The sequence below is a fragment of the Sebastes fasciatus genome, chromosome 6, assembly GCF_043250625.1.
Source record: "Sebastes fasciatus isolate fSebFas1 chromosome 6, fSebFas1.pri, whole genome shotgun sequence".
NCBI lineage: Eukaryota > Metazoa > Chordata > Actinopteri > Perciformes > Sebastidae > Sebastes > Sebastes fasciatus.
In genome coordinates this window covers 34,841,422-34,867,264 of record NC_133800.1, presented here as the reverse complement: position 1 = coordinate 34,867,264, position 25,843 = coordinate 34,841,422, and the positions used below count along the sequence as shown (strand labels likewise).

The 25,843-nt window shown below is 37.9% G+C and overlaps 2 protein-coding genes across 2 annotated transcripts; one reads left to right on the top strand and one right to left on the bottom strand.

The window, feature by feature from the left end:
• The first annotated feature begins 367 nt into the window (after positions 1-367).
• Positions 368-3,873, top strand: cxcl13 (chemokine (C-X-C motif) ligand 13). Its single transcript, XM_074639470.1, has 4 exons — positions 368-488; positions 1,379-1,496; positions 2,676-2,756; positions 3,669-3,873. Exons 1-4 carry the CDS (start codon positions 422-424, stop codon positions 3,727-3,729), a joined length of 327 nt encoding a protein of 108 aa, XP_074495571.1. The 5' UTR covers positions 368-421; the 3' UTR covers positions 3,730-3,873.
• Positions 3,874-6,779: 2,906 nt separating this feature from the next.
• On the bottom strand, positions 6,780-25,719 carry cnot6l (CCR4-NOT transcription complex, subunit 6-like). Its single transcript, XM_074639467.1, has 12 exons — positions 25,579-25,719; positions 20,790-20,911; positions 19,732-19,918; positions 18,859-18,944; positions 18,540-18,629; positions 18,290-18,358; positions 17,885-18,042; positions 16,625-16,779; positions 16,044-16,195; positions 13,945-14,172; positions 13,556-13,758; positions 6,780-11,683 (listed from the first exon to the last, which is right to left on the bottom strand). The coding sequence occupies exons 2-12, from the start codon at positions 20,899-20,901 to the stop codon at positions 11,462-11,464; spliced, it is 1,662 nt and encodes a 553-aa protein (XP_074495568.1). The 5' UTR covers positions 20,902-20,911; positions 25,579-25,719; the 3' UTR covers positions 6,780-11,461.
• Between the last annotated feature and the right edge of the window lie 124 nt (positions 25,720-25,843).

The window sequence follows — 25,843 nt, the reverse complement described above, 5'->3', positions numbered from 1 at the left end:
GAATTTGTTTTATCCCCAGTTAATACCACTGTACCACAATACATGCAACTGTCATACCTTCCATTCAACATGTTGTCAATGTGGCATTAGTATCCAAAAATGGTGGGTACAAAATAGTGAGGGCATGAAAAATGATTTAATACCTTACATTATTTTATTTTACAGTGATCCGTAGTTGGTTGATAGCTCAGTAAAAATAGACCACCCTCAAAAAGAAACAAAGCTCATTCAGCAGAAACCCCCCTAAAAAAAGCAAGATACCACAACTTTTACATTTTGGTGTGTCAAGACAGGAAAAGTGCAGCATGCTTCCTACGCACACTTCCTTTTTTTGGGCTTTATAAAGCCAGACTTTACTCCATTCACTCTCACATCACTCTCACATCCTCATTGGTGCTGAAAGATCAAAACAACCGCCAAGATGATGACTAAACCACTGCTCCTCCTGGCTGCTCTGACTCTCTGCTGCTGCATCAGCTCTATGGATGGTAAGACATTTTACTTTTTATTTTCAAAACAGTTAATGACATAATTTGGTAGAGTTTTCTTAAAATCGTAACTCTGTAATCCAGTCTGTCAGATTGCTTCCTCTCAATTTAGTATTAGTTTTGCAACTAACGTTAATGAAACAATAAGGTGTCGTCTGCATATAGTGATATTTTATATTTTCATATTTTTTATATATTCGTTTTGATATCTTGCAATAGGCAGGCAATTTGACAAAAAAACTAAAAAATGCCATTTTATTTTTCTGTAATAATTTTCTCATACTATTTGTGTTCATATTTATTGTTCCTATTTTTTTTTATATATATTTTTTTATTTAGTTTTATTTTACCTGATTTTATACTTGACACTATTTTGATGTAAAACACATTAAACTTACTTAAACTTATTACTTTTTTATTAAAAAAACGCTGCTACATGTATATTAATAAAGTACAAAACATTATTAAACGTTTACAGTTGAAAGTAAATAGTTACAGTCTGAGTGTTAAAGTTCATTATTGACCTTGGAAACGGTTGTTTGACACAAAATAGAAAAAAAATCATAACTTAAGGTCCACTTACTTGTTTTTTCTGGAGCTTTCAACGGCATCTTACAGATTTTCCCAGTCGTTGGAGTTTGCTCATGTCTGAAACGACTGTTATCACGTGAGCGAAGTTTCATACTTAGCTCTCTTGAGGTATTTCCGCTATAACTGAGCAAACTGTCCTCTCAGGAAGACTGAGATGCAACGTTAATTCAGATTTTCTGGGTTTTCTCAGGGGTAAAATGTGTTGTCATTTTGAGGCTTCACAAAATCGGATTTTGTTAACCACCACAGACGAAATTTAAACTTGATAATAAAGCTTTTTAAATTTTATATTTTCACAGCTCTTCAGAGGAATGGGTGTAGATGCATACGGACGAGCCCTAATTCCATACCTCGTCGGATCATCAGGAAAATTGAGGTGATTCCTATTTCAGGACACTGTCGTCGGACTGAGATCATGTGAGTATTCATGATTGATTCATAGACTGCAGGGCTGTTTTTCTGGCTTACCGGTATATCCTGACGTAGTTACAAAAAGCCTAGCATTCAAATTATAGTAGACAGGAAGTGCCGTAATAAAAGCCAAATATACCAGTGGTAGACAAAATACTCAGATCCTCTTTTTTTGAGTAGTAGCATTAACACAATGTAAAAACACTCAATTACAAGTAAAAGGCTTCTATTCAAAATTGTATCTATATGGTACTTAAAGTATCAAAAGCGAAAGTATTCATCATGCAACAGCCTGTTAGCGTTTCTGTGATTTTGCAGCTGCTTGAGGTGCATGAAATTTTACATAGTATCGGTGTTTTATCTTTTAAATGCATCATATTTTTAATCTTATATATTTTGTATGTAAAATCCTAATCTGCAAAGCACCTAGCTGTTGTAGTGCAGTAAAGAGTACAATATTTCCCTCTGAAATGTAGTGACGTAGAAGTAAAATGTAGCTACTAAGCACAAATACTTTAAAATTGCACTTAAAGTTATAGTTTAGACATTTGGGAAATATGCTTATTCGCTTTCTTGTCATTGATTGCACCCTCATGTCTTAGCTTAGTTTAGCATATACCTGGCAGCAGGGGGAAAGAGCTAGCAGTTTAAAAATACACCTACTAGCACCTCTAAAGCTCACTTATTTACATGTTGTATCTCATTTTGTATTTTTATACTTTGGAGAAAGTCAAGCTAGCTGTTTCCCCCTGCTACCTTGTCTTCTCTTGAGAAGAAAGCAAATGTTGCACTATTACAAGTGCAGTATTTGAGTAATCTCTGATCTGTTTTGACATCAGAGCAATGATGCAGTTTAGATTAGCATATTCATACATAGATACATATTTCTGCACTCAGAGCAATAGTGAAAGTAATGATGTAAAAGTACAAAGTTGCACAAAATGAAAAAAAACTCAGTTTATCAACCAGTGCTTCACAATACACATTTATAGTGCTGTACCACTTCAGTAAATGCACTTTATGTTCCACTTCTGTTAAACTGAAACTTATGTTACTGCAACTCTGAAGTGTCTCTGAATGGGAATTTACTTCACTATCACTCACCTTACTGACACATCGAGTCAAGTGTGAGTTTATTTATCCACTGTTAATAATAATAAGTGTAACATCTCTCTTTCTCCACAGAATCACCAGGAGGAACGGCTTTACAGTTTGTGTCGACCCAAGTGCGGTTTGGGTTAAAGTCCTGCTCCGCAATTTGCAAAAGTAATGACTTATTTTTTATATCTGTGATTGCATTCTTGTACATCATAATTTTATACAATCGTATAGAACCAAAACAATTTCAGTTTACAATATATTGATTAGATTAACAAAAAAAGCTTCTCAAATGTGAAGATTTTATATCATTTTAAACTGAGTATCTGTGCATTTGGCTTGTGCATCAAGTCACATTTGGCTTTGAAATTGAGATGAACATTTTTCAAGTTTCTGACATTTTATTGACCAAATGATTAGGCTAAATAATAGTAGGCAGAATAATCAATAATGAAAATAATTGTAGGTGTACAGTCTACGGTGATGGTCATGGAGATGTGTCACAACGGTTTTGTGTTTCTGCCTTTGGTTTCCACACACTTTAAACATTTTAAACAGATACTATCTGTTTCTTTGTTAGCACCTTTTTGAAACTTTGAAGATTATAAGCTACCAGTTATAGTAGCCAAGAGCCGCCCAAACTCCTTACAGTAAAAACAGAAAATGATAGTATATTAACTTGTGTTAAACCTTTAAATATCAACAGAGAAATTGACAAAGGTTTTGTGATTTGGAGGCACTGTTATCTTTTATCTTTAAGTCTTTTTTTGACATGGAAAAATTTGTTTGTTTTCTGTCCACTGAAAACATATACACAAAAAAGTGTGTACTTACTGATATTTCATTGTGTCTAAAGGCCGGGCTGTAGCAAAGGAAGGGCTTCCTCTTGTGGTCGTCAGTTATTGCGATAATGGTAATAAAAACTTTACTAGAATTCGTATAATACTGTATATTTTCCCGTTCGGTTATCATGTCATCCCTGATCACAAAACAAAGCTACTGTATCTTATTACTTTCTGAATTATTGTTATTCACTTTAGTCTTTTATTAATTATTTTTCTTGTCTTGTTTTAATTACAGTGAAAATGGGAACACCGGCTCAGCCAGTGGAGCTCCCCCTGCTTCCACAACTAACATCTGATCACATTTTTGTGGCAACATTTTGACATAACAATGGCTTCAATTTAAATTGATCAAGCTGTGAATGAACAGTAGCAGGGCTGAGGTTCTCTTTTATCGATTGTCCTTTCTGGTGCTACCCTTTTGGATAAATGCTAATAATTACACAATAATACTGTCTTAGTGCTTCCTCGTATGCCTGAAGTACTGACACTTTAACGGTGCCGATTTAAGTATATAATGTGTTATTGGGGAAATCATTATTGCTGTATGGATACTCTTAAATGAAAACATTTTAAATGTGTTTATGTTGCCATTTTATTGTCAAAACACCCAAATCTATACTGTGAAGTAAAATAGAGAATGCTTTCCTGTTAATTTGAAAATAATGTGAATCAAATGCTTCGATTTATGTTTGCGATGGTGCTGTAACCTTTGATATATTTGTATTGTACCCATAACCAGAATAAAACTCACAGACAAAAAAGACTCTTCAAAAAATGACATGTTTATTGCCTACAGGAGGTGGAGAGAGTCGGGGCTTTGTGTGGAGCGATGATACAAATGCTGTTGAGCATGTTTGGTTTCGGCTGCTCACATATTAAACACAGCTGTAGCCTTTGTAGAAGTCCTCCATTCATTCATGGAAATACCAGATTCAATACGGCAAGAAACTCTTTCTATACTTAAACAGAATAAGAAGCTTCCCCAGAAACCACTGATCAGTGATCGTCAGTTTTTTGAGAACAAATTTTATTCATCATCCCCAAAAAAACGTGTCTCATTGTTGGTTTTTACTTGCATTTACCTTTCATTTTATTGTTTGTCCTTTTTCTTTTACTTGTATACACTTTATAACTTTGGTAAAAAGTGATTTAGTAGCTCACTTTCTCACTCACAAGAGACAAATTGGTCAAAATCTCAGCAGCGGAGGCAGAGACATCCTGACTTTCAGTCCCTAGTTTGTTAGCAAAAACACCTCCAATTTCCATACTGCTTTCTAAATTCCTCCTTGTTTCGAATCCTACACCTTTGGTATATAACGCAGGTTCTCTGTTAAATGTTAAGTCTCTAAACACAAGATGAAATAACCCTGATGACATCACAATTGCATAATCAGGGTTATTTTTTTTTATCAAGCTTTAGAAAGCTCCCTCCCGAGTCAAAGACCGCATTATACAGATGTCTTCACATGCTGAGTAGTAAACTGAACTTTATGTTTAAAATCAGAGTTCCCCTTTCAGAAATATTATCATAAAACATTTCTGAATTGACAGAGGAGAATGTACTCTTTCAAATTATATGAAAGCATATAAATTCTCCAGAATGAGAGCAGGAGGTCTTCATCCAACATCGATGAAATATCCTGTTGTCATTCTTATCATCCTGCTTTTTGTAAAGTTATAAAACCTTTCATAAAAACAAAACTAACAGTAATTAGTGTCTTTCACTGGAAATCTTTATATCTTTTCATTTATCTATTCAGTTTTCATGACTTTAGAATAAAACTTGATTTTCGGCTGTAACTTTCATCACAAATGTAAAAAGGACCTCTACAAAGGTTAGATCTGTATTATTTGTCAGAGGAAAACCACAAAGTCAGCACTGCCGCCTACGCTAGACACACTTCCACTCGTCCTCGCAGGCGAACAGTAACTTGTGTTGCTGCAGTTTTTGCACCTTTTAGACATTTTACTTGTCAGACACGATGCACACTTTGGCTTCCACAATATCAAACCTGCCTCGTCTAAGTTTAGCAGCTCCCCACCACAAAGCTGCAAGTTTTCCTTCCAATCAAACGCTCACTTGCTGCTTCCTCTCGTCTGCGGTGGCGACTGGTTGGATTGAAAACCAATGTGGTGCAGAGCTGCTTGTCTGGATAACAGAAACTTAACATTGTTGTTAAATATAACAGGTTTAAGTGCAGTTCTTTAAAATCCTCTTGAGAAATAATGTAGCACCTTTGTTGGTGACTGCTGGTGGCTGAGGATCCTCACCCAGTTTCACTTCACATAGAATAAATCTGCTGAAAGTTGCAACTTTCAAATACTTTTTTAGGAATGCTCCAAGGAAATAAATAGCTTGTTTTGAGAAATAACAGCCTTGCATATCCTGGTCTTGTCACTCTTGGAATTGACAGATGCTAATTGCAAGTTTGAAGGAAAGGAAGATGTTTTTATAACTGTCAAACCAACTGACGGGGGAAGACTTTTGAAAGCGTTTTGACACAAGATGCTGCCTTTTCCCCTTTTCTAATCCAAATCTTTCATTTTATAATGGCCTCATTCCAGCAAATTAACCAGTGCATTAACCTGTGGTCAGTATAACATTTACTGAACATATTCACGATACACCATGCATTTTAAAGGTTGTATCGACTCAGTTCAAATTGTGCATAATCAAATTTTTTTTAATCAGACTTATGCTGCGTTCCATTTACCTCGGAAATCAACTAGGTTAGCCATTGTTAGCAATAACAGTTGATAACACATTACTCCGATATTTTGCGCATACAAACACCATAGCAACATGTCCACGGATAGAAGTTGGACAGTACTGTGTGTACGACTGATTTAATAAGAGAAGTGCTAATGAACAGTATTTACTACATGTGCGGAGCAGCTATCTTGGATTTTGAGGTTGGGGTTGGTTAGTCGTCCAACTTTCAGGGGACATCCCAGTTGAAATTTCTGACTGGGAACTCAAAAATTCCGACTTCCCAGTTCACACGGAACGCAGCATTATTTGCCATATGTTGTGTTTTTGAATTCCTTTTCGACATCATTATTTACAGGTTAATACACTGGGCGGAAAACATTTACGCAGCATACTTTAAATTCATGTTTCCCAGTTTGGATGCAGCGACCTGGCCTAGTTAGAGGCCGTCAAATTCATCATGTAAAAGCAGATTAAAGATAACAAAACCCTTCGTCCAAATGATTTGTCAGATAATGTTCATACGTCTTATTGGCCACCAAAGATTAAAAACCTCATGTAGCGACCACACTGCTGTAAAATCAGCCTGAAAGAACTTAACAGTGGAAGAAAAAACAAACAAACCAGGGCCAGATATTGAAACACAGGATTTTTACATTCAGAAATCACACGTGATGATAGTCGTGATAATCCTGTGAGAGGTACAGCAACCTCTTTGCAGAGAAAAACTGCAACAAACAAAATGATTTGTCCTCGATGTTATGGATACAAAAATAAACAGAAACCAGTCTGAGGTGAGCAATGATTCCTCAGTTTCAGTTCCTCATAAGAGTTGGTTCAGGAAGGATTTGGAGGGATGAAAGGATGGATGGATGGATGGCTGGATGATGGTGCTGGGTTAATCTCTGAGCGTCTTGGTCTCATGGGCAGTGCTGCTGTTGGAGAAATTGTACAAACTAGGCACGTTGTTTGTAGAAAAAGTATGCGAGGTGCGCTCTACAGAGACAAAATTAACAGGGAAAATGCTAATGATAGTTGGATATTATTGGGGAAAACTGAAAAGAAGTGGCTGTGGATGATGTGTGTGAAGAGAGATGTGAAAGAGGGGAAATTAATTTTGAATAAGCATCATCTCAGAGCGTGAAAAGCTTTGAGCGGACACTTCAAGATGTGCACTGGAGAAATAAAAGCCATCAAGACAAACTTGCTTTTAAACCTAGAACATTTATCTTTTCTTCTCCTCAAAAACTTGGTAATACTGAATTGTACAAAGTACCAATTGAAAGACTGCATGTTTGTTTGAGACAGAAAATGCCCGTAGTTCAAAAACAAAGTTGGACAGAGACCAGTTTTGTCTCTACAAGAGTATCAGAGACAGGTGGAGGTGGTATTCACATAGGAGATCTTAGTGCACCGGGCAAAGAAAATAAAGTACAACACCAGGTACATCTTTGATTTGTGAGAAAAAAAAATACGCCCTCTTAATCGGAGAACGGTACGTTCCCCTCACAGATGTGAGAGACGCCCCCGTCTTCAAAAGGCAATTTAATTTATGTACAGCTGTTGTACAAAATCAGAAAACCCTGTGAGGTGAGTTTAGGAGTGAAGTATAGGCCTCAAAATGCTCTCACAAAGATAGTCTTCATCAACTCCACCAAAACTGGAGGTGTATCCGTTAGCGTAAGCGTCAAATCATGTGCAAAATGAAGCAAAGCTGATACAGCCTGTCCAGGCCGGTTGAACTGATCTGACTGCGGTTTAAAGCTGAGGTTACAGGGTGCCGTGTTGTGTGCTGACACCTTTTATCCCAAAATTATGGCTTTTCTTTTCAAATACTGAACAGAGCAAATGACTAATTTAACTAATTCAATCTCATTCGTCAGTGTTTACCAGACACTACAGTGTGAAATGTGCCAGATATGTTGAACACTGTGAGTGCATGTGCAGGCAGCTATTATAGAGTCCCCTTGCATAGGTAGGGCTGGGTATCAAACCTCAATATTGTCTTCTGTACCAATCAAAAAGTGTCAAAGTATTGAGAAGCTGACATTGAATGTCTGACCAGATTCATAATCTTTTTTCTTTAATCACATTGTTCCTGATTTAAATCAAAAGACTGTTTTATTTTAGGTAAAGTAGTTGTATGGCTGATTGTGTTTAGACCAGTGGTTCCCAACCGTTTCTGCCTGTGAACCCTTAATAAAAGGCCAAGAGTGTTATTCTCTTTTTAGAATTTAACTGACACCAACTAACTATACAGGCAGAAAAAAATGCACATATTAGTAAAGAGTTCCAAAGATAAAAGGTAAAAAATAAAGATTTTTCTTGTTTACTAACCACCAAGTTTGGAGCCACTGGTTTAGACCAGTGGTTCCAAACCTATTGTCCTTGAAGCCCACCTACTTGTATCTACATCGCCCTAAAATTTTTACAAATCCTCGAACAAAATCCTCAATTTTAATAAAGTAATCCAGTATATTAAATGAGTTAGTCTTTTTATTTTATTAAATCAACTTTCTTTAATGAATAGAACTCGTCAGTTTCGTCAACATAAATAAAGTGATGACGTCTTGACGGATTCGCTAAGCGAATGCAGACACGTGATCTTTTTTTTTTGTAACGACTAAAATAAATGTAATTTAATTTATGCCTCCCTTTGTGTTCGTCAAGCGGGAGAGCCAATAGGTTTTTGACCGCAGTGAAAATGACGTTTTTGAAAGGCTAAACGCCAACAAATATGGATTGAAGCAGAATATTTCATCAGATTTTGCTAAGTAGCAAAAGAATATATCTTATAATAGTTTTTGATATACTGACTATTGTGTAAATTATCCAGTAAGTGTGTTACTATGTTTTTTATCAAATCCTGGCGCACCCCCTGTGATCTTTTTATCGCGCCCTTAAGGGGGGCCTGGACCCCAGGTTGGAAACCACTGGTTTAGACAACATTAAACATTTTGATACCCAGTCGTACCCCTGCATTCGATCCAACATTGATCCTTGAGCCTCTCTTAAAAGCCACAACGAAACCAAATGTTTTTAAAGTGTCTCAACCAAATTTATCCAAACGCTTTTTGCATCTTCTGACAACTTAAACATTTAAGTTTCCCCAAGTTATTCTTCTTGGGAATGGAGCAAAAATGCAGCAGCAGTTTTATCAAAAATGCACCAAGACGTGGGACTTCTACAACAACAACATATATGTATGTAAGTACATACATCACCTGTGCTTTATAAAGGATTTTCAAACCAATAGCTTCCTGTTTGGTTTTGCTCGTCTTCAGTTTGAGAGGTACTAATGGATGCATAGCATAGCCCTGAGGTACAACTTACATAAAGGGCTATTAGTTCTAATCATCTGACACAAATATACAAAGTCCACAGGAATCTGGCATTAAGAGGCTCCAACAACCAATTTCATAGTGAGCCTTTGGTAAATACATTCGACTCCTGGTCACGAATCATTAGCAGATTCTTCTCAGGAAGTTTTTTTTTTTCTCTGGCACCAATAAATAAATATTATCTTATTTAGTCACTCATACTGGGGAGATTCTTTGGCCAGTCGGGTGAGGGGGAAACGGGACGATACTCTTTTAAGACCGAAGGTGTTTGAAAGCACGACTTCAAAAGCTAAAAGTATAAAGCGCATTGTCGTTGGATTGTGTTACAAATAAACTATTTATTTCAAAGCAAGGAATATATTAGGGGGTTAATTTAGTTGCGCTTCTTATAAATATTTTGGATTTGAGCTCTCATTTGGCCTGTTATGGTTTTATTACATCGTCGTTCTTCAGAAAACTCACGAGTTGCATCTTTTAAACTGCAGTGAGCATGAATCGGGACGAGATGAACACGATACGTCTGCAAGTAAAATATTTAGCAATGATCTAGAGCTGCAACGATTTATCGATTATTTTTCAACTATTAAATTAATCGCCAACTATTTTGATAATCGATCAGTTTGATTAAATTATAAGAAAAAGCTTCTTAAATGTGAATATTTTTTCTGGTTTCTTTACTCCTCTATGACAGTAAACTGAATATCTTTGAGTTGTGGAAAAAACAAGACATTTGAGGACGTCGTCTTGGGCTTTGGGGAAACACCAGTCACCATTTTTTGACATTTTATAGCCCAAACAACTCATCGATTAATCGAGAAAATAATCGTTAGTTGCAGCCCTGTATGATCAAAGCGGGGTTCAAGACCCGTATTATGGAAGAAAAATAATTAATATAAGTGAATGTAGCAGCTCAGTTAACATTCACGCAGCACCATGAGGCGGCTTTCAGGTTGAGATTTGCTACCTGGCAGGAAGGATGGCGACATAATCAATGGAAATGAGATCCAGAAAGACGAGAACTTGGAATACTCTCCATTATTTTCCACAAGGCAAGTGTCAATCTGAAAGCCTCCTAAAATAATCCACTGTTATGTGATTCACAAGCAGCTGTGACAAGAGATGATTTCATATTCTAGTTCCCATATGAAACACACCAATTTAGTGTTACATTACTTTTAAAAAGCCAAATCAGTACTTCTTAACATTAAAAATGTCTCCACATGTAATTGAATTAAGTATTTTGGTGTTTCTCGGCCGATCAGAATTGAAAATATGGACCTGTGTTTACAAAAAATATGCATGTAAACAAACCTTTCACATGCTCGTAAACATTCCTAACTTTCAGTCGTTTGTAGTGTCTCACTAAAATAAGTGTAATTTGGGAGTGATAGCAGGTTCCAGTTCTATAGACTGTGACTTTAACACAACATACATGCTGTGGTGCAGCATTGATAATATGTTGTGTTTTTACTCTAAAAAGATTATTTCACAGCTCTGTGAAATGTCAAAAAAACAGCAAATGAAATTCAGCATGTCTGCTGACATTTGTGTAGTTTATCTTTAAAAAGTTGATAGTATTAGTTATTAAGGTCTGTTGTTGTAGGAGCAGAATCTACAAGCGGTTATCATCTAAGGCAAAAATAAATTGACATTGGGGGTTACCATAGCAACTTCATCCCAAGCCCAACATTTGGTATCAAGCCTTTTCAAGGGGAGAAAAAAATGTATTAAAACAAACATTTACAGTGTGCAAAAACACAAAAAGGAGCAACAAACGGGCGAATACTTCACTCCTTTTGGGTGGGTGTGTCTCAGGGTTGGAGGGGTCGGATGGCGTCTTGAGTTTTAACATGATCGGTAAACTGTACAGGGTCCTGTATAAAGCTGGAGGGGGGGTGGGGGTGGGGGTGGGGGGTGGGCAGTGTTTTGAAGGTGGGGCAGGAAGGGTTGGCGGGGGGGGTTCTCTCTCAGGCTGCACTACCTGTGGACCGGCAGGTGCAGCCCGTTGAGGGGGTTGAGCGGGTGGGGCAGGGCAGGGTGCAGCTCCAGCTGGGCCAGCAGGGAGAAGTGGTCCGAGGGGATGTGGGGGTGGGGGCAGCCGGTGATGTTGTTCTCGACCAGCCACTGGCTGTCCAACGGTCCCAGCATGCCCAGGACACTCATGTGGGTCTTGGAGAAGAAGATGTAGTCGATAACGCCCTGCAGACACAAACACATCATGTGATACCAATTTAAAGCTGCGCATCCAACTTTAATATGTTCTGAGCTGTGACAGATGAGAACGGATGTTTGGAACTGTTTATCATCTAAAATGGATGGTTTTTGTGTATAGGAAGGGTTCATGCTTAAATTTGCGTGAAGGAAAAACTTCATAAACCTAAAGGCTCATCCACTTGCCTGCACGTAATTTTAGTCTTCGCCCACTGATAATACCGCTGACTGAAGCACAAGCCCACTGACTGTTTCCAGACCAAAAAGAATTTGGATGGTGGATGTTTGACTCATTTCATTCTGACTCACCTACCATTCATTAGTCATCCAATTTGTTTATGTAAACAGAAACTCAGTGATGATGCATCTGTTGAACTAATGACACTAAAATAAGATACCGCAAAGGAAAAATAACTTCTAAACAAAAAGGGATTGTTTGATTGTGCCTAAAGTCCCAAAATGAGCCATTCAATCCATTTGGTTCTTCTTTGTTTGTGTAAGAACATCTGCATGTTTGTGTAAGGGGAAGTCCTCTGATAATGATGTAAAAACTGGGAGCAGAAAAAACATCAATCTCTCTGTGTGACGACTGACTGCATGACTCATTAGACGCCAGAGCAGAGGCCACAAGATAAAGCACATAAAGGCATCGTCTCCACCAACACCGTCTGAAAAAAGCGTAGAAAAGTCGTGCTGTGTTGTTTTGTAGCACTCTAAAGGGTAAATCATAGCTCAGACACTGTAATGTTCAGGGTTTTCCATTCCCACTGGGATCTCCCACAACACAAATACTCATAATGATATAAATCATTCCACATAACTGTGAATCTGCGTTATGGAAAAAACTGTATCACATCAGCTAGCTCGGGTTTTTAACCACTCACTGTTGAACTGTATGTCCTTTTACTTGATGCTCAACCAGGCCCAATGTTTTTAATTATTTTCCAGTCAAATGCAAAGTTCAACTGTACAGTAACTTTTGCCAATTGCATATAAAGGCAACAAATCAGCCCCAGTGAAAAAGGTGGTTCAGACACATTCAAAGATAATATACTTTTTGCTTTTATTTAAGTTTTTGGTTGATTTAATAAATATTTAGCTGATTATTGGCATGATCACAACTAGGAGTGTTGTGATATATCGGTATTGACGATAACCGTGATATTTAAAAATTAAATATTGATATCATGTTAATAATACACGCATGATAATATTGTGTAAATAATCCAGTGCCTTTTCAGTCATTTTATATATACAGTTATGGTTACAGATTCTCTCTCCACGTCCCTACACTCAAAACAAAACACACAGTAAACAAAGTTATAGATCAATTTGACTGATAGCATTATTATTATTTTAAATTCTTCTATAAATATTAATATAATCTGATATTGTGACAGCCCTAATCACAACTCAGGAGGTTGAAGTGTATATATTTCTACATGCAGTGTACCTGAGCCCTTTTTTAATGAGTAAATATTATGTTTGTATGTATATGTATGTAATATGTATGTTTTCCAACCCCAAATACCTACATTTTCCCAAATTTGGGCACAAAAGTAATGATCAGGAGGCAACGGACACAAGGTAATCATTTGTTTGTGATTACTTTGGGCCTCCAAACTTGACTTCAATGACATAAATCAGCTTGAAAGAACGATACAAGTGGTTTTACATGTTTTAGCCCAAATAGTACTTTCTTGAGTTGTGTAATTTGATTAAGTTGTCTGCTAGTTGATTTTCTACCTTACAGATAAGACCAAGAGACCAATGGCAATCTGTAACAGAATTAAAAATGCATCTAAAAATGTAAACTTGTGCAGCCTGCATTGGAAAATAATCGGTAAATTAGTTTTTTACCTTAAAGTCATATGTGTAGTTGGTGTAAGGCATCAGATTGCTGTCGTAGGCGCTCTTCAGCTGGAAGCTGTGTGTGATGCTTCCGTCCGAGGTGCCGTTCTTGCCGTTGCAGCTGAAGTTGGTCAGACATTCACTGTAGCGTAGCTCCTTGAAGTCCTTGTGGTTCTCGGCCACTCCTCCGTTGCTCAGGTATTCCACCACACCTGGATCATAACAGAAGGTAAACCTTTTAATGCAAAGTTGCACCGCATTAATCCAGAACATCCGTCTTATTTTATAAAACCCTAAAAATCTATTGTGTGTAGAAACATAAACTTCAGGAGAATTAAAAGACCGAGCGTGAGACTGAAATGTTAACGGAGGTCCCTGAGAAAGTGAGACAGTCCTACCGGAGTCGGGCAGCGAGTTGAGGTCAGCACACAGGACGATGGGGATGGAGGACGGGTCGGAGGTCGGCGAACCGGTCGCCACGGAGCCCGAGGCCCTCTCAGCGATGCTCTTCAGCTCCGACAGGAACATCATGGTTTGGATCAACTTGACGTCCGAGAACTCGGGGTCCCAGTGCATGTGGGCGTTGGCCACCAGGATCAGCTGCCTCTCCTGTGGTGGCTTCATGCCTGAAAACACAGGAGATAAAATACTGGATTATGCAACAGATGTGCAGCCAATGAAGGAGCGAAATTTTTTTAATTTTTTTAAAGGGCTGCAACTAACGATTATTATCACTGTCAATTAATCTGTTGATTATCTCTAGATTAATCGGTTAGTTGTTTGGTCTATAAAATGGTGAAAAATGTCGATCAAAGCCCAAAATGACGTCCTCAAATGTGTTGTTTATTACTCAACTCAAAGATATTCAGTTTACTGTCATAGAGGAGGAAAGAAACCAGAAAATATTCATATTTAAGAAGCTGCAATCAGAGAATTTAGACTTTTTTTCTTTAAAAAAAGAAATTACTCAAACCAATTATCAAAATAGTTGTCAATTAATTTAATAGTTGACAACTAATTGATTAATCGTTGCAGCTCTAGAATTAAATCAGGTTTTTTCCCTGAAAGACCTGGTAGACAAAAAAAACTTTACACGAGTAAAAAAAGGCTTGTTAAACCCCCCAAAACCCAGAAATAAAACCTCAACATGGTCTTATTTTGGTTCCAGAAAAGCACAGAGCGCTGATGCAACTTTAGAAACTCAGAAAGTGCTGAGACAGTAAAATAAAAATATTAAAGGGAAGAGGAAGACTTATAGAACGTGAGTGTAAAAGACATAAATCAAACACAAACAGGGAAGTTTACTGTACATGTACGATTACTGTCAAATACATGGAGCAGTACTGTCCTGCATGTTACTCACTGCAAAGTTTAATGAATCAACTGATAAATACTGATGATATAATATGTTTAAACCACAACATAACAGAAATATTCTCTATATTATTTACATGTAACAGACCAATCGTTCATCCTATTTCACTCCATTGAATGTAGTAGTCAGTAGTGACACCTTGTGGCAAAAAGACATTACTGCAGATAAACTTCCTGTGTTACTTTTATATTTTTTTTTGGCAAACACCTGATCTTGGATTTCTGCCTACAGTGCATCCATGGATCCATGTATGTATTATACAGTAATAATAATAACACTATACTGTATATGTGGTCTTTTTAACTGTTAAACTTCAAGCTACAAATGTGAGAGGGTCAATTCACATGTAAAGTAAATATTATCCAGATTGATGATATACCTGTGCTGAAACTATCAGTTAATTAACTGTTGATAATTGATAAATCATTAAGTAATTGATCAGCTTCTCAAATGTGAGGATTTGCTGCTATGTTCTGTGTTATATAATTTTAAATTGAAAATCTTTATGTGGTGGACTGTTGATCGGACAAAACAAGCAATGAAGACGTCACCCTGAGCCCTTTTCACTTATTTCTGACGTGTTATATACTACACAAAAACAATAATTGACTAATTCATTAATTCATAAATTAAAATCACATTTAGTTACTACCCCGGTGGGAATTTTTTTTTATGTTTTTGGGAGGCTGGAACACCTGGAGGCCTTGAACTACAGGACAAGGGGTAGTAAGATTACATCGAGGGTTGGGTCATGATTTTCAAATAGTCATTAAATTATAAAAAAAAAACGAATAGTTTACACGACTATCATCTTGTCTTAAAAATATATATTTTCCCTTGTACTTACTGTCGCAGGCGCCACCTGGTAGTAACTACTAGGTAAAATTAATGTAGCACGTTCAGTTTGGCACTTTTCCGTCAGTGCAGGTGTGTGCGTGTGGCACCGCACCCCACCATACTTTCAGCTAGGAGATGTGCTCGAGAACGGAGCATCGTAAAACACACTACATTGAATCTCAACAGAAACAAAATAAATCTCACCTAAACGGTCTTATAAAATAGTATTTTTGCTTGAAATGCCCGTCCATAATTACATTCTCTGTTTCTGGGTAATGTTCTTACCATCGGAGAAGAGGTCATTGTTGACCTCCAGCAGAACGGCCACCCCGATGTTGTCTTTGGTCATCACTCTGTTCAGCATGACCTCTGAGCCCTCAGAGTTGGCCATGGCCACCTGGTTGAACTCCACAGTGTGTTTCTGGACCAAAGTAAACCTGCAGGAAACATCCACAGAGCAGCTTAAATATCAATGGAAGAGTTTGAAATCTCACACTTAAAGAGGACCTATTATGCTTTTGTGCTTTTCCCCTTTCCTTTAGTGTGTTATATATATATATTTTTTTATGTAAAAGGTCTGCAAAGGTACAAAGCCCAAAGTCCACTCCAAAGGGAGTTATTCTCCCCCACAGAAACACTGCTGCTGAACTGCCTGGAACTCCTTACTTCAAGTCCCGCATTTTTTTCCGTAACGTGGTGATGTCACCAAGTAACACATTTCCTACATCTATTAGTAAAAAGGACTTTCTACAAGCTGAAAGCATGAAAGACCATAAAACATTCTTGGATATCCAAACAATACAAAAACCTACAAATACACAAGGTGCTCAATACATCGTGTTCTGTAAAGTTTAAAAGAAACTCACTTCTCGGTCTTGAAGAACACAGCGCAGCCGTCCACGTGTTTCCTCTCCTGTTCAGAGACCAGTTTGGCACGAGACTTTGGGCAGAAGTAGCCGTCGTAGCCGCGCTCCTTTAGTGTTTCCAGAAACATAGTGTAGTACTGCTCCGTCTCCACCTCCTGCAGACACACAGGGCAAAACATGTCACCTAAAAGAGTCAATGAAATGTGGCCTGCTTTCAGGATCTGATCCTGATGAGGTCGAAGATGTCTTTCCATAAAAGTGAAAAAGTAAAAAGACTAACCAACATCAACTCAGATTGTTTATTCCAAGACTGACTGATTGTTTTTATTTCCACTTGTCAGCTCCGTCAACTCGATCTTTCTCTTATGAATATTCCACATTAAAAACAAGGTTCCCGTCATTCATATTGATGCGAAAATCAATAACTTCTTTACAACTTTCCATTTCAAAGATGGATTTAAAGTTTTGTCCAAGCCCATGTAGGATACACTAGTAAAGAACTTTCCATTTTAATATTTTAAATTCACTTCTTTTACAGACATGCAATACTTAATTATGTTGTTATTTAGAGTTCGCCGTGTGTGTCTGCTGGGTATTCTTGTCTTGTTTTCGTATAATCTATATAATATTCTCATATCTTTTATTTCATTTTTGTACATATTCGAAACAAAAATCTTATCTAAAAAACAAACAAAAAAACTGTGGTTTCCAATAAATCTGCCCCAAAAATACCATTTAATATTGGGAATTAAGTGCAAAATATATATCCCTGAACTTTTCCACCTCTGAAAATTCAAAAATATTCCATAATTTCCTTGACTAGTCGAAGCTCTCTCAACGTCCAGGTAGCTTGTAAGACAATTAAAGAGACTGGAGGTGAATATCTGAAATGATATTAGTGGGAAAATACGCATAGATTCCTGTGCTGACGACAGTTAATCAGTAATGTTTACCTCTTTATCGACTACCAACCATCCATTATCTATCTACTGACCCTCTGCCCATGGGCGCAAGTACATTCGCTACTTACACAACGTGGGCACGAAAATGACAACTGCGTTGGTCTGAAACTAGCAATAAAAGCGCCACTTTGTGCCGGGTGTAAGATATAGTTTAGCCCATATAGTTTTACTTTGTGAGCAGGTAAACAAGTAATCTGATTACTGTCCGATTTCTTTCTTTTCTCTGGAAAACAAAGCAAGCTTTAAGTAGAAAACATACTGTAACAGGGGAAATATGGAGGGGACGCTGCTCTTTTACCTGCAGGCTGATGATGTCAGCGTCACAGCTGGTGATTTCCTCCATGATGCCTTTCTTCCGGTACTCCCAGTTGAGCGCCCAGGACGGACAGTAGCCGTACAGTTGTCGCGTGGCGTACTTGTCGCACAGCACGTTGTAGCACATGACCGTGAACACGGCTGCAGAAGAATACAAAATGATTATAGTAGAGATCCATGTAGTTTTAATTTTATTCTTCTGGTGTTTGCTGCCCTACATGGACAAATACTGCAGTTTATTACTTTTGGAAAGATATTCCACTGAAACATTTAATGTGTGTAGATGGAACTGGACGTGAGTCAGACACAATGAGACAAAGTATAATGAATTATCTCTGCTCCATCAGGAAAGTTTAATTTGAAATAACTCTGACCCTGGTGAACGTACCTGAAGGACTCATTTGGTCTCGCTCTTTCAGAGCGATCCAAGGTCTTTGGGGGAGCTGCTCTGGGTGCACTGCAAACAGGGCAGGGCAGAGGGGAAATTAGGGATAAGCGTTCACTCGTCTGTGACAAACACAATGGTACACCTGCTATGGTACACCTGCGCTGCTCAGGTTTACAATAAACTGCCGGTTAAATATGCATGAGTTCCAATAAGCGGTCGTGCGGTAAGGTGAAGCGGCCGAGCCGTTTACCTGCTAGATTGTCGAGCATGTAGTTCAAAAGCTTTCTGGTTCCGTCCGGCTCCTGGTACAGATTGAGGATGTCTTGGGACAAAGGGTTTCCTGCAAAACAACCATATAATAAATATAAACTATATATAAAAATGCAAAGCAGGGAACTCTCACTTTTTATTCACCGGCCACTTTACACATCTGATAAAAGTATAGTAAAGAAATAATGACAGAATTCACTTGCATTTAGTGGATAGTGGTGATTTAAGATGTTCAGAATTCAATTTAGAATATATAACTGAGTCCAAAATAATGGTAATAATAAAAAGAAAAGCCTCACCTTTTAGCCCCAAGGTTTGTAACTGGAAAAGCCTCCCAAGTTCATAAGGCAGAACTCGTAAAAAATTGTTGTTTAAAAGCAATTCCCTGCAAGGAAACGGGACAAAATATAAATATTTTGTGTCTCAGTCTTTTCTGTCTTTCACAAACTTCCTCTAACAATGAGGTAATCCTTTGTCATTCATGTATTTTTACTGTTGTCAAAACATCTGCCACATTGTCCTTTTGTTGTCACTTCAATTACGTCTTCCAGTCATAACGTGTCTTTGTTTGTCATCTTCGTTTTTTGTTTGTCAGTTTTGAGCTGAGCCCTGTGGAATCACTACTCCCACTCGCACATTTCATAATCTTCCTCTTTCTTCTGAGTGTTTGATCACCGTGTTTTAATCAGCACTTTGCTTCTATTCTTTGGGATTGTTTGGCATGTAATCCCTTGAATGAATCCAAAGAATAGTTTGTTTTTCCGAGACAAAATATACACTGTTAAGTGAAGTGAAAGCTTTGTTCAAATGAAGTGATTAACAAGATTCAATCCTTTAAATAGACTTCCAACAAGTGGACAGATGTCAGCAGATGTGCTGAGTGGAAGCAGGGTTTGTTTTCTTGAAGAATTATCAAAAGATGGTTTCCCAATTGAATTTCCAGACATGTTACTATTTAACATCATAAATTGCTACTAAAGTTTAAAATGACATACAGTATACTGTGATTTAATCCATATCTTCCAGCCCTATCGCAGAATATTCAACCATTCTCTAAAGATCTGTGACAAAGCATACTGATAATTTCTTTCCAGATTTAAAAAAGCCCATTTTGAGTATCCAGGATATATTAATGTCCCTAACAGTATCTCTCGTGAACAGGTCCAGCCTACCTGAGAGAGACCATGTTGCCCAGTTCGGCGGGCAGGCTGCGGAGCTTATTGGACGACAGGTTCAGGTAGACCAGGTTGGGCAGCTTGGCGATGTCCGGCGGGATGCGGCTCAGGTTGTTGTCGTTGATGTGCAGCGCCGTCAGGTGGGTGAGCGTCCATAACGAGGTGCTCAGACTCTTCACCCGTCCTGCGACCAGACAAACACACGTACAACTGTCTTTACTTCCAGATCTCATTCAGAAAACACTGATTTTATAACTGAGCTTTGATCAAACCAGGGAACTAAACAGACTCTTCTATTGGAAACTGATGATTATATGGTTTTGTTTTGTGGCAAATATCTGTTTCCTTTCAAACCCTTTTAAATTCTGACATTTTCCTGCCAAAACAAGAGCTACATTCAGTTTTTCAGCCCGGATATAATTGTTTTCAGGGTGGAAAACCACACGAAACAGTATCAAGAGCATTATGTGACAGTAAAACCAGACTGATGGGACTCCAGTGGAGCACTGGTAGAGAACTCTGGGGCCCTTTACTGCACTTTAATAAAGACTTTATTAACAAAAAACAATACAACTGAATTAAAGAGTGAATTTCTAGATGTTTCTTTTGTAGCTTCAATCAAGAAACCTCCATCACTTCACTGACTAACTCTAATATGTAAAGATAAAAGTTCAAATAACATAAAACAGAACCTGATTTGCATGTTTGTCATCAACTTTTAACCAGCCAGGGAAAGTTTGTTAACCTCAGTTTCACACTTATTCAGCTTTGAACATTTGACCCAAGAAGCCCTGTGATCTTGTTGTCACTTGACATCTGAGGTTTTTGGGGTCAAAATAATTTCAATTATGTGGTTTGCAGATCTTTATTATCTTAACTAGGAGCCCTTTAACCAACAGCATCTTGGCTTCTTAATATTATATAAATATATTTAAACAAATGTATGGTAGCGATTTTCAATCCTGGGCTCTGCTGGTCTGTGTAGGTCCAGATTTACACCTGAGCTTCACGGCCTCAGTTGGGATGTTTTTTTATGGAAGCAGAGTTAGACTGACCAGAAATCTCGAGTTCGGCCCAGTAAGACTTCTTCCCACTGGCCGCCTCCTCCGCTGGCATGATGGTGTAACATCTGCGGGGATCTGGAGGATCATATTTTTCCTTTGGCATACCTGTTAATCTGAAAAACAAAGAAAGAAACACAGATATTATAGTTTAAATTCAGAAACAAAGAAATACTCGTTAGCTGGCACTGAGGTGGCACCTATTCCTCCTGCACTAAGAAGAGCAGAGCAAATAATAATGATAATACAAATAATAATAGAAATTGTAAAACAAAAGAATAAAATAAAAGCACTCCACAGGGCACCTTTAAATAAAGGAGAATGGATTAAAAACGGTAAAATAACACCATTACAAAACTTAATGACAAAAGAATGTGAAATAATTGAGATTATGATTAAGTTAAAACAATTCAAAAAATAAATAAAATAATGTAGTTATATTTAGTAAGTGATTAAAAAAAGCTACATTTTTATTTGGCAAGAATAAAAAAATATATACTTTTTTATTATTGATTTGTGTGCCAATTATTTTCTTGATTACTTAAACGGATTAATGATTTTGTCTGTAAAATGTTATAAAATTTTAATAACAATGCCCATCGTAGTTTCCCAGAATTCAAGACAGCGTCTTCAAATTGTCTGACCAACAGTCCAAAACCCAAAGATATTACATTTATATAAAACAGAGAATATCAGCAAATCCTCACATTGTAAAAACTGGAAACAGAGAGAGTTTTTGCCTGATAAATTACTCAAACGATTAGTGAATTAAAAAGAGTTCAACTAATTGTTTCAGCTTTACAACAAAGAACAAAAAAAGCTTCCTGTCCTTGTTGCAGTATGTTTTCAAATATACTTATGTTCTCTTTAATTTGGAAAAGAAACCTGTGTTTTTATTCTGTTCGAGTCATCTAACACCATGAAATACCCCTGTAGTGAGGTCAGTGTTTGTTGTTTGGAGTGTGTCTTCAGAAACAGACACATTCCTTCTCGGACAGATCGGTATAAACATCCAACAACAACGATCAGTTGTGACAAAGATGTAGCATTTTTTCTCTCCAAGTCTTTGTGAATGGCGAGCCCCCAAAATTCTCCAGCCACCTGCAAAATATTTTCCCGGAGACATTTAGATATTCAAAAAAAGTGGCTGGCGGATTCAGCAACCTCAGCCAGCGTTTACCGGCACACGGCTGCATGAGGACGACACAAAACCTCGACCAAATCTGAGCCAAACCACAGAGGAAGCACCTGGAGGACAGTTATGACACGCTGCAACAAAAAAACTACCCTCTATATATATAAAAAGAGCTGAGACACTGATGTCATAGTTTGGTTATCAGTATGATGGTGCTGAATGATTTTAGGAATTAATATCCACCGTCCAAGCTGAAGCCAGGTGGAGAGCTACGTCTGCGTGAAGATCAGGAAAATAAACTTTTGATCTACAAGTGACAGCAAATTAAAAAATGATGGCAACACAATTTTAGAGCAGAATTACAGACATCCACTCCAACAGCAGCAACTGAACCTACCACAGTCTCAAATAACAGTCAACAGTCAACAACACAATTGGCAGTAATCACGCAGAAAACTGATTCATGCAAGAAATATTTTGGAATAATTACTTTAAATTGCTCCCCGTGGGAAAGCATCTCCTGCTCAATTTTTCAGTGATCATAGGACAAAAACGGAAAGCATGTCTATAATCGCTGCCGTGGGTTGATTCTCATCTGAATCTGGACTTCTCAAACTGTTTTCATGGTTATATAAAACTGTAAAACATCGGGGGATTTTTTCTAATGCATGGTTGATTTGTCTCCCAGAAATGAAGGTTGGGAAAATTCAGTGAAATGATATCATGATGAGGATCAAATGATTAATGACTAATCTGTTGTTTGGTCTGTAAAATGTCCGAAAATTGTGAAAAATATGGATCAGTGTTTCCCAAAGCCCAAGATGACATCCTCAAATGTCTTGTTTTGTCCACAACTCAAAGATATTCAGTTTACTGTCGTAGAGGAGGTAAGAAACCAGAAAATATTCACATTTCAGAAGCTGGAATCAGAGAATTTAGACTTGTTTTTCCTTAAAAAAAATGACTCAAACTGATTAATGGAATCTAACTTACTTTAAACTATTTATTTAATAGTTGACAACTAATCGATTTATCGCTGCAGCTCTACAAATGATGTTATAGTTTTACAAAAGTCTGTTGTCTAAATTAATAGATCGATAGATAGATTGATATATAGGAAATTCAAGTGTCAACGCAGCATGATGTTGTACTTATAAACTAAACTAACAGAATTAGGTATTACAGTTTTTGTTTTACGTGTGTGATGAGTTTGGGTTTGTGCGATGTATAACAGTGAGACACTTCTGCACAAATTTGCAGCAATCATCATAGGACAAAAATAGGAAAACGTATCCGTAATCTCTGATAAGTGCTACATGACTTGATTCTCGTCTGAATCTGGACTTTAAATCGACTTGTCAGACCTTTTTTTTGGTTATATAGAACTGTAAAACATTAGTAATTGTACTAATGCATCGTTGATTTGTCTCCCAGAAATGAAGGCTGGGAAAATTTGGTGAAATGATATCAAAGTTTTACAAAATTCTGTTGTCTAAACCAATAACTTCAAGCAGATAAATCGATAGTTTATTTATCCCAAGTGTCTTTGCAGCATTATGTAGCACTAACACATATAAACTACTTAAATTATTGCAGTTTTTGTTTCACATGTGTGTAGAGTTTGGGCTCATGTGTAGTGGAACGCAATTTGATTAATTTACATTTCCCAAATGTCAAATATCAATACTGGAGAAAATGTTCTTATTCAAATTGTGATGTTGATTTGAATCATATCGCCCAGCTCAGCCAGACACAAAAACAATCCAAAGACCTTCAACCTGTATCTCACAGTTGTTGAACTTGTTGAAGGGTACAGAACAGAAATAAATCAGACTAACTGAAGCAAGCGTGCACATTTTAGCCTCCAATAGAGCTTGAGTCACTTTGATTTCGACGTAGACTTCAACTAAACTGGAGCTGATCTTGAATATAATCTGAACTCCCAAATCTACAGCCTTGTGCTCCAAAATAGGATGTATGTCAGCATGTTAACGACATTATAATAAAACATGCATTGCTGTTAATAACACACAAGAAGCAACCACAATGCGTGTTTTCCCAAAGCAGGTGAACATCATGAATGTATTCAATCATAAGAATATGCTACTAAAACAAGATTTATTTGTAAAATATCTGTGTCACGATACGAGACAAGGTAGCCCCTCAGTTTGATTAATGCAATGAATTTAAAGTTTTAAAAGATACACTATAGTGCAATATACACTATATATGAACATGCTGTTCTGAACTCGCTGTTCTGAACTCAATATTCTTGTTGATTGAAGTGATCTGACTGGTTATCACATCACACTTTAAAAGTTTCTTCTCAAACACTATGAGTATCGCTTCACAAGCAAAAAAGAAGAGTTACTCAGTCAAAGATAGAGGAATTCTTTACATCTGCTCTATTAGCAGCCGTGCAATCTGCAGGAGGTCTCCTCAGAAACCACCCAGCTTGCAGCAGGAGCTTAGTAGTTATTTAAACCCCCCTGCTGTGAGTCTGCTGCCTGCATGGCTCAGGGGGCTCATATAATAACGCATGACTTGTTATTTATTACACCATGCGTGCATATGAGCAGAAGAAGCCTGCAAAGAACAGGGTGCATGATAGTATATGCATGCAGGGGCTCATATCATATTGCATGACCTGTTATTTATTACACCATGTGTGCATATGAGCAGAAGAAGCATGCAAAGGGGGGTAGAAAGAACAAGGTACATGATAGTATATGCATGCAGGGGCTCATATAATATTGCATGACTTGTTATGTATTACGCCGTGTATATGAGCAGAAGAAGCCTGCAAAGAACAAGGTGCATGATAGTATATGCATGCAGGGGGCTCATATAATATTGCATGACCTGTTATTTATTACACCATGCGTGCATATGAGCAGGAGAAGCCTGCAAAGAACAGGGTGCATGATAGTAAATGCATGCAGCCGCCATGAGGTTTTGCTCTGGAGAGGGTGAACAAGTTTGGAGGAAGACTTACATAACTTGTTTACATACTCCTGGGTCACAAGTGTAGCCTGCTGCTGCGGGCAGATATACGAGGCCTGCTGGCTGCGCGTCATATCACAACCATATGGAGACCCAACTCTCATCATCACATGTCTCTGAGATGATGATGATGATGATGATGAACATGAGGCTGTGACAGATTAAAACCCTGAATCTGCTTGCTTTGGAAAACTTATTTTAACAAGTGGAAAATATGTCACCATGGCCAACTGCACCAACAGCTGAGTGTCCAAACATAGCTGTAATGTCAAAAGTGACAACTGACATGCGCGTAATGTGCCATGGATGAGGCCCACTGCTCACCAGCTGTCACACCTGGCACCGAGGTAAACACGCCCTCTGGGTTACGCATATATACTCATTTATATTTATTTAAACTATTAAAACATCAACTATATAGTATAGGAACAGGTGGAACCACCAGGTGAGCTCCAAAGCAGCGCGCTGGATTTGTTTGCTCTAGCCGCAGCAGAGCGCACGCTGCCCGGCTGCAGCGAGGCAGACTGCGGGGGTAGAAACACGGAGGAGTTTAGTCTAAAACACAAGATTAAACTGTGAAATCCAACCCGGGACAACCTGGACTAAATGTCCACAGCATGAGAACAAAGTGAGACTTGTTATTACCTTCATTCGGGAGCGGTAGAAGACAGTTTATAGAGTGAAATTGGTGGAGACATGCAGATGCAGACGCTGGCAGGCTGTTGAACCCGTTTAGACCCTGAACGTCTCACGGAAGCAGAAGGAAGAACAACAAACGAGACTTCCGCTCGTGCTCGTCTCGTCTCGTCCGCTCTCTGAATGCAACCCCCCGGATTTACTAGTTAGTGGCTAGAAGGGAGCCAGCAAACTGTGGGGAACTCTCGCGAGGTTGTTACGGTTAGATAGATAG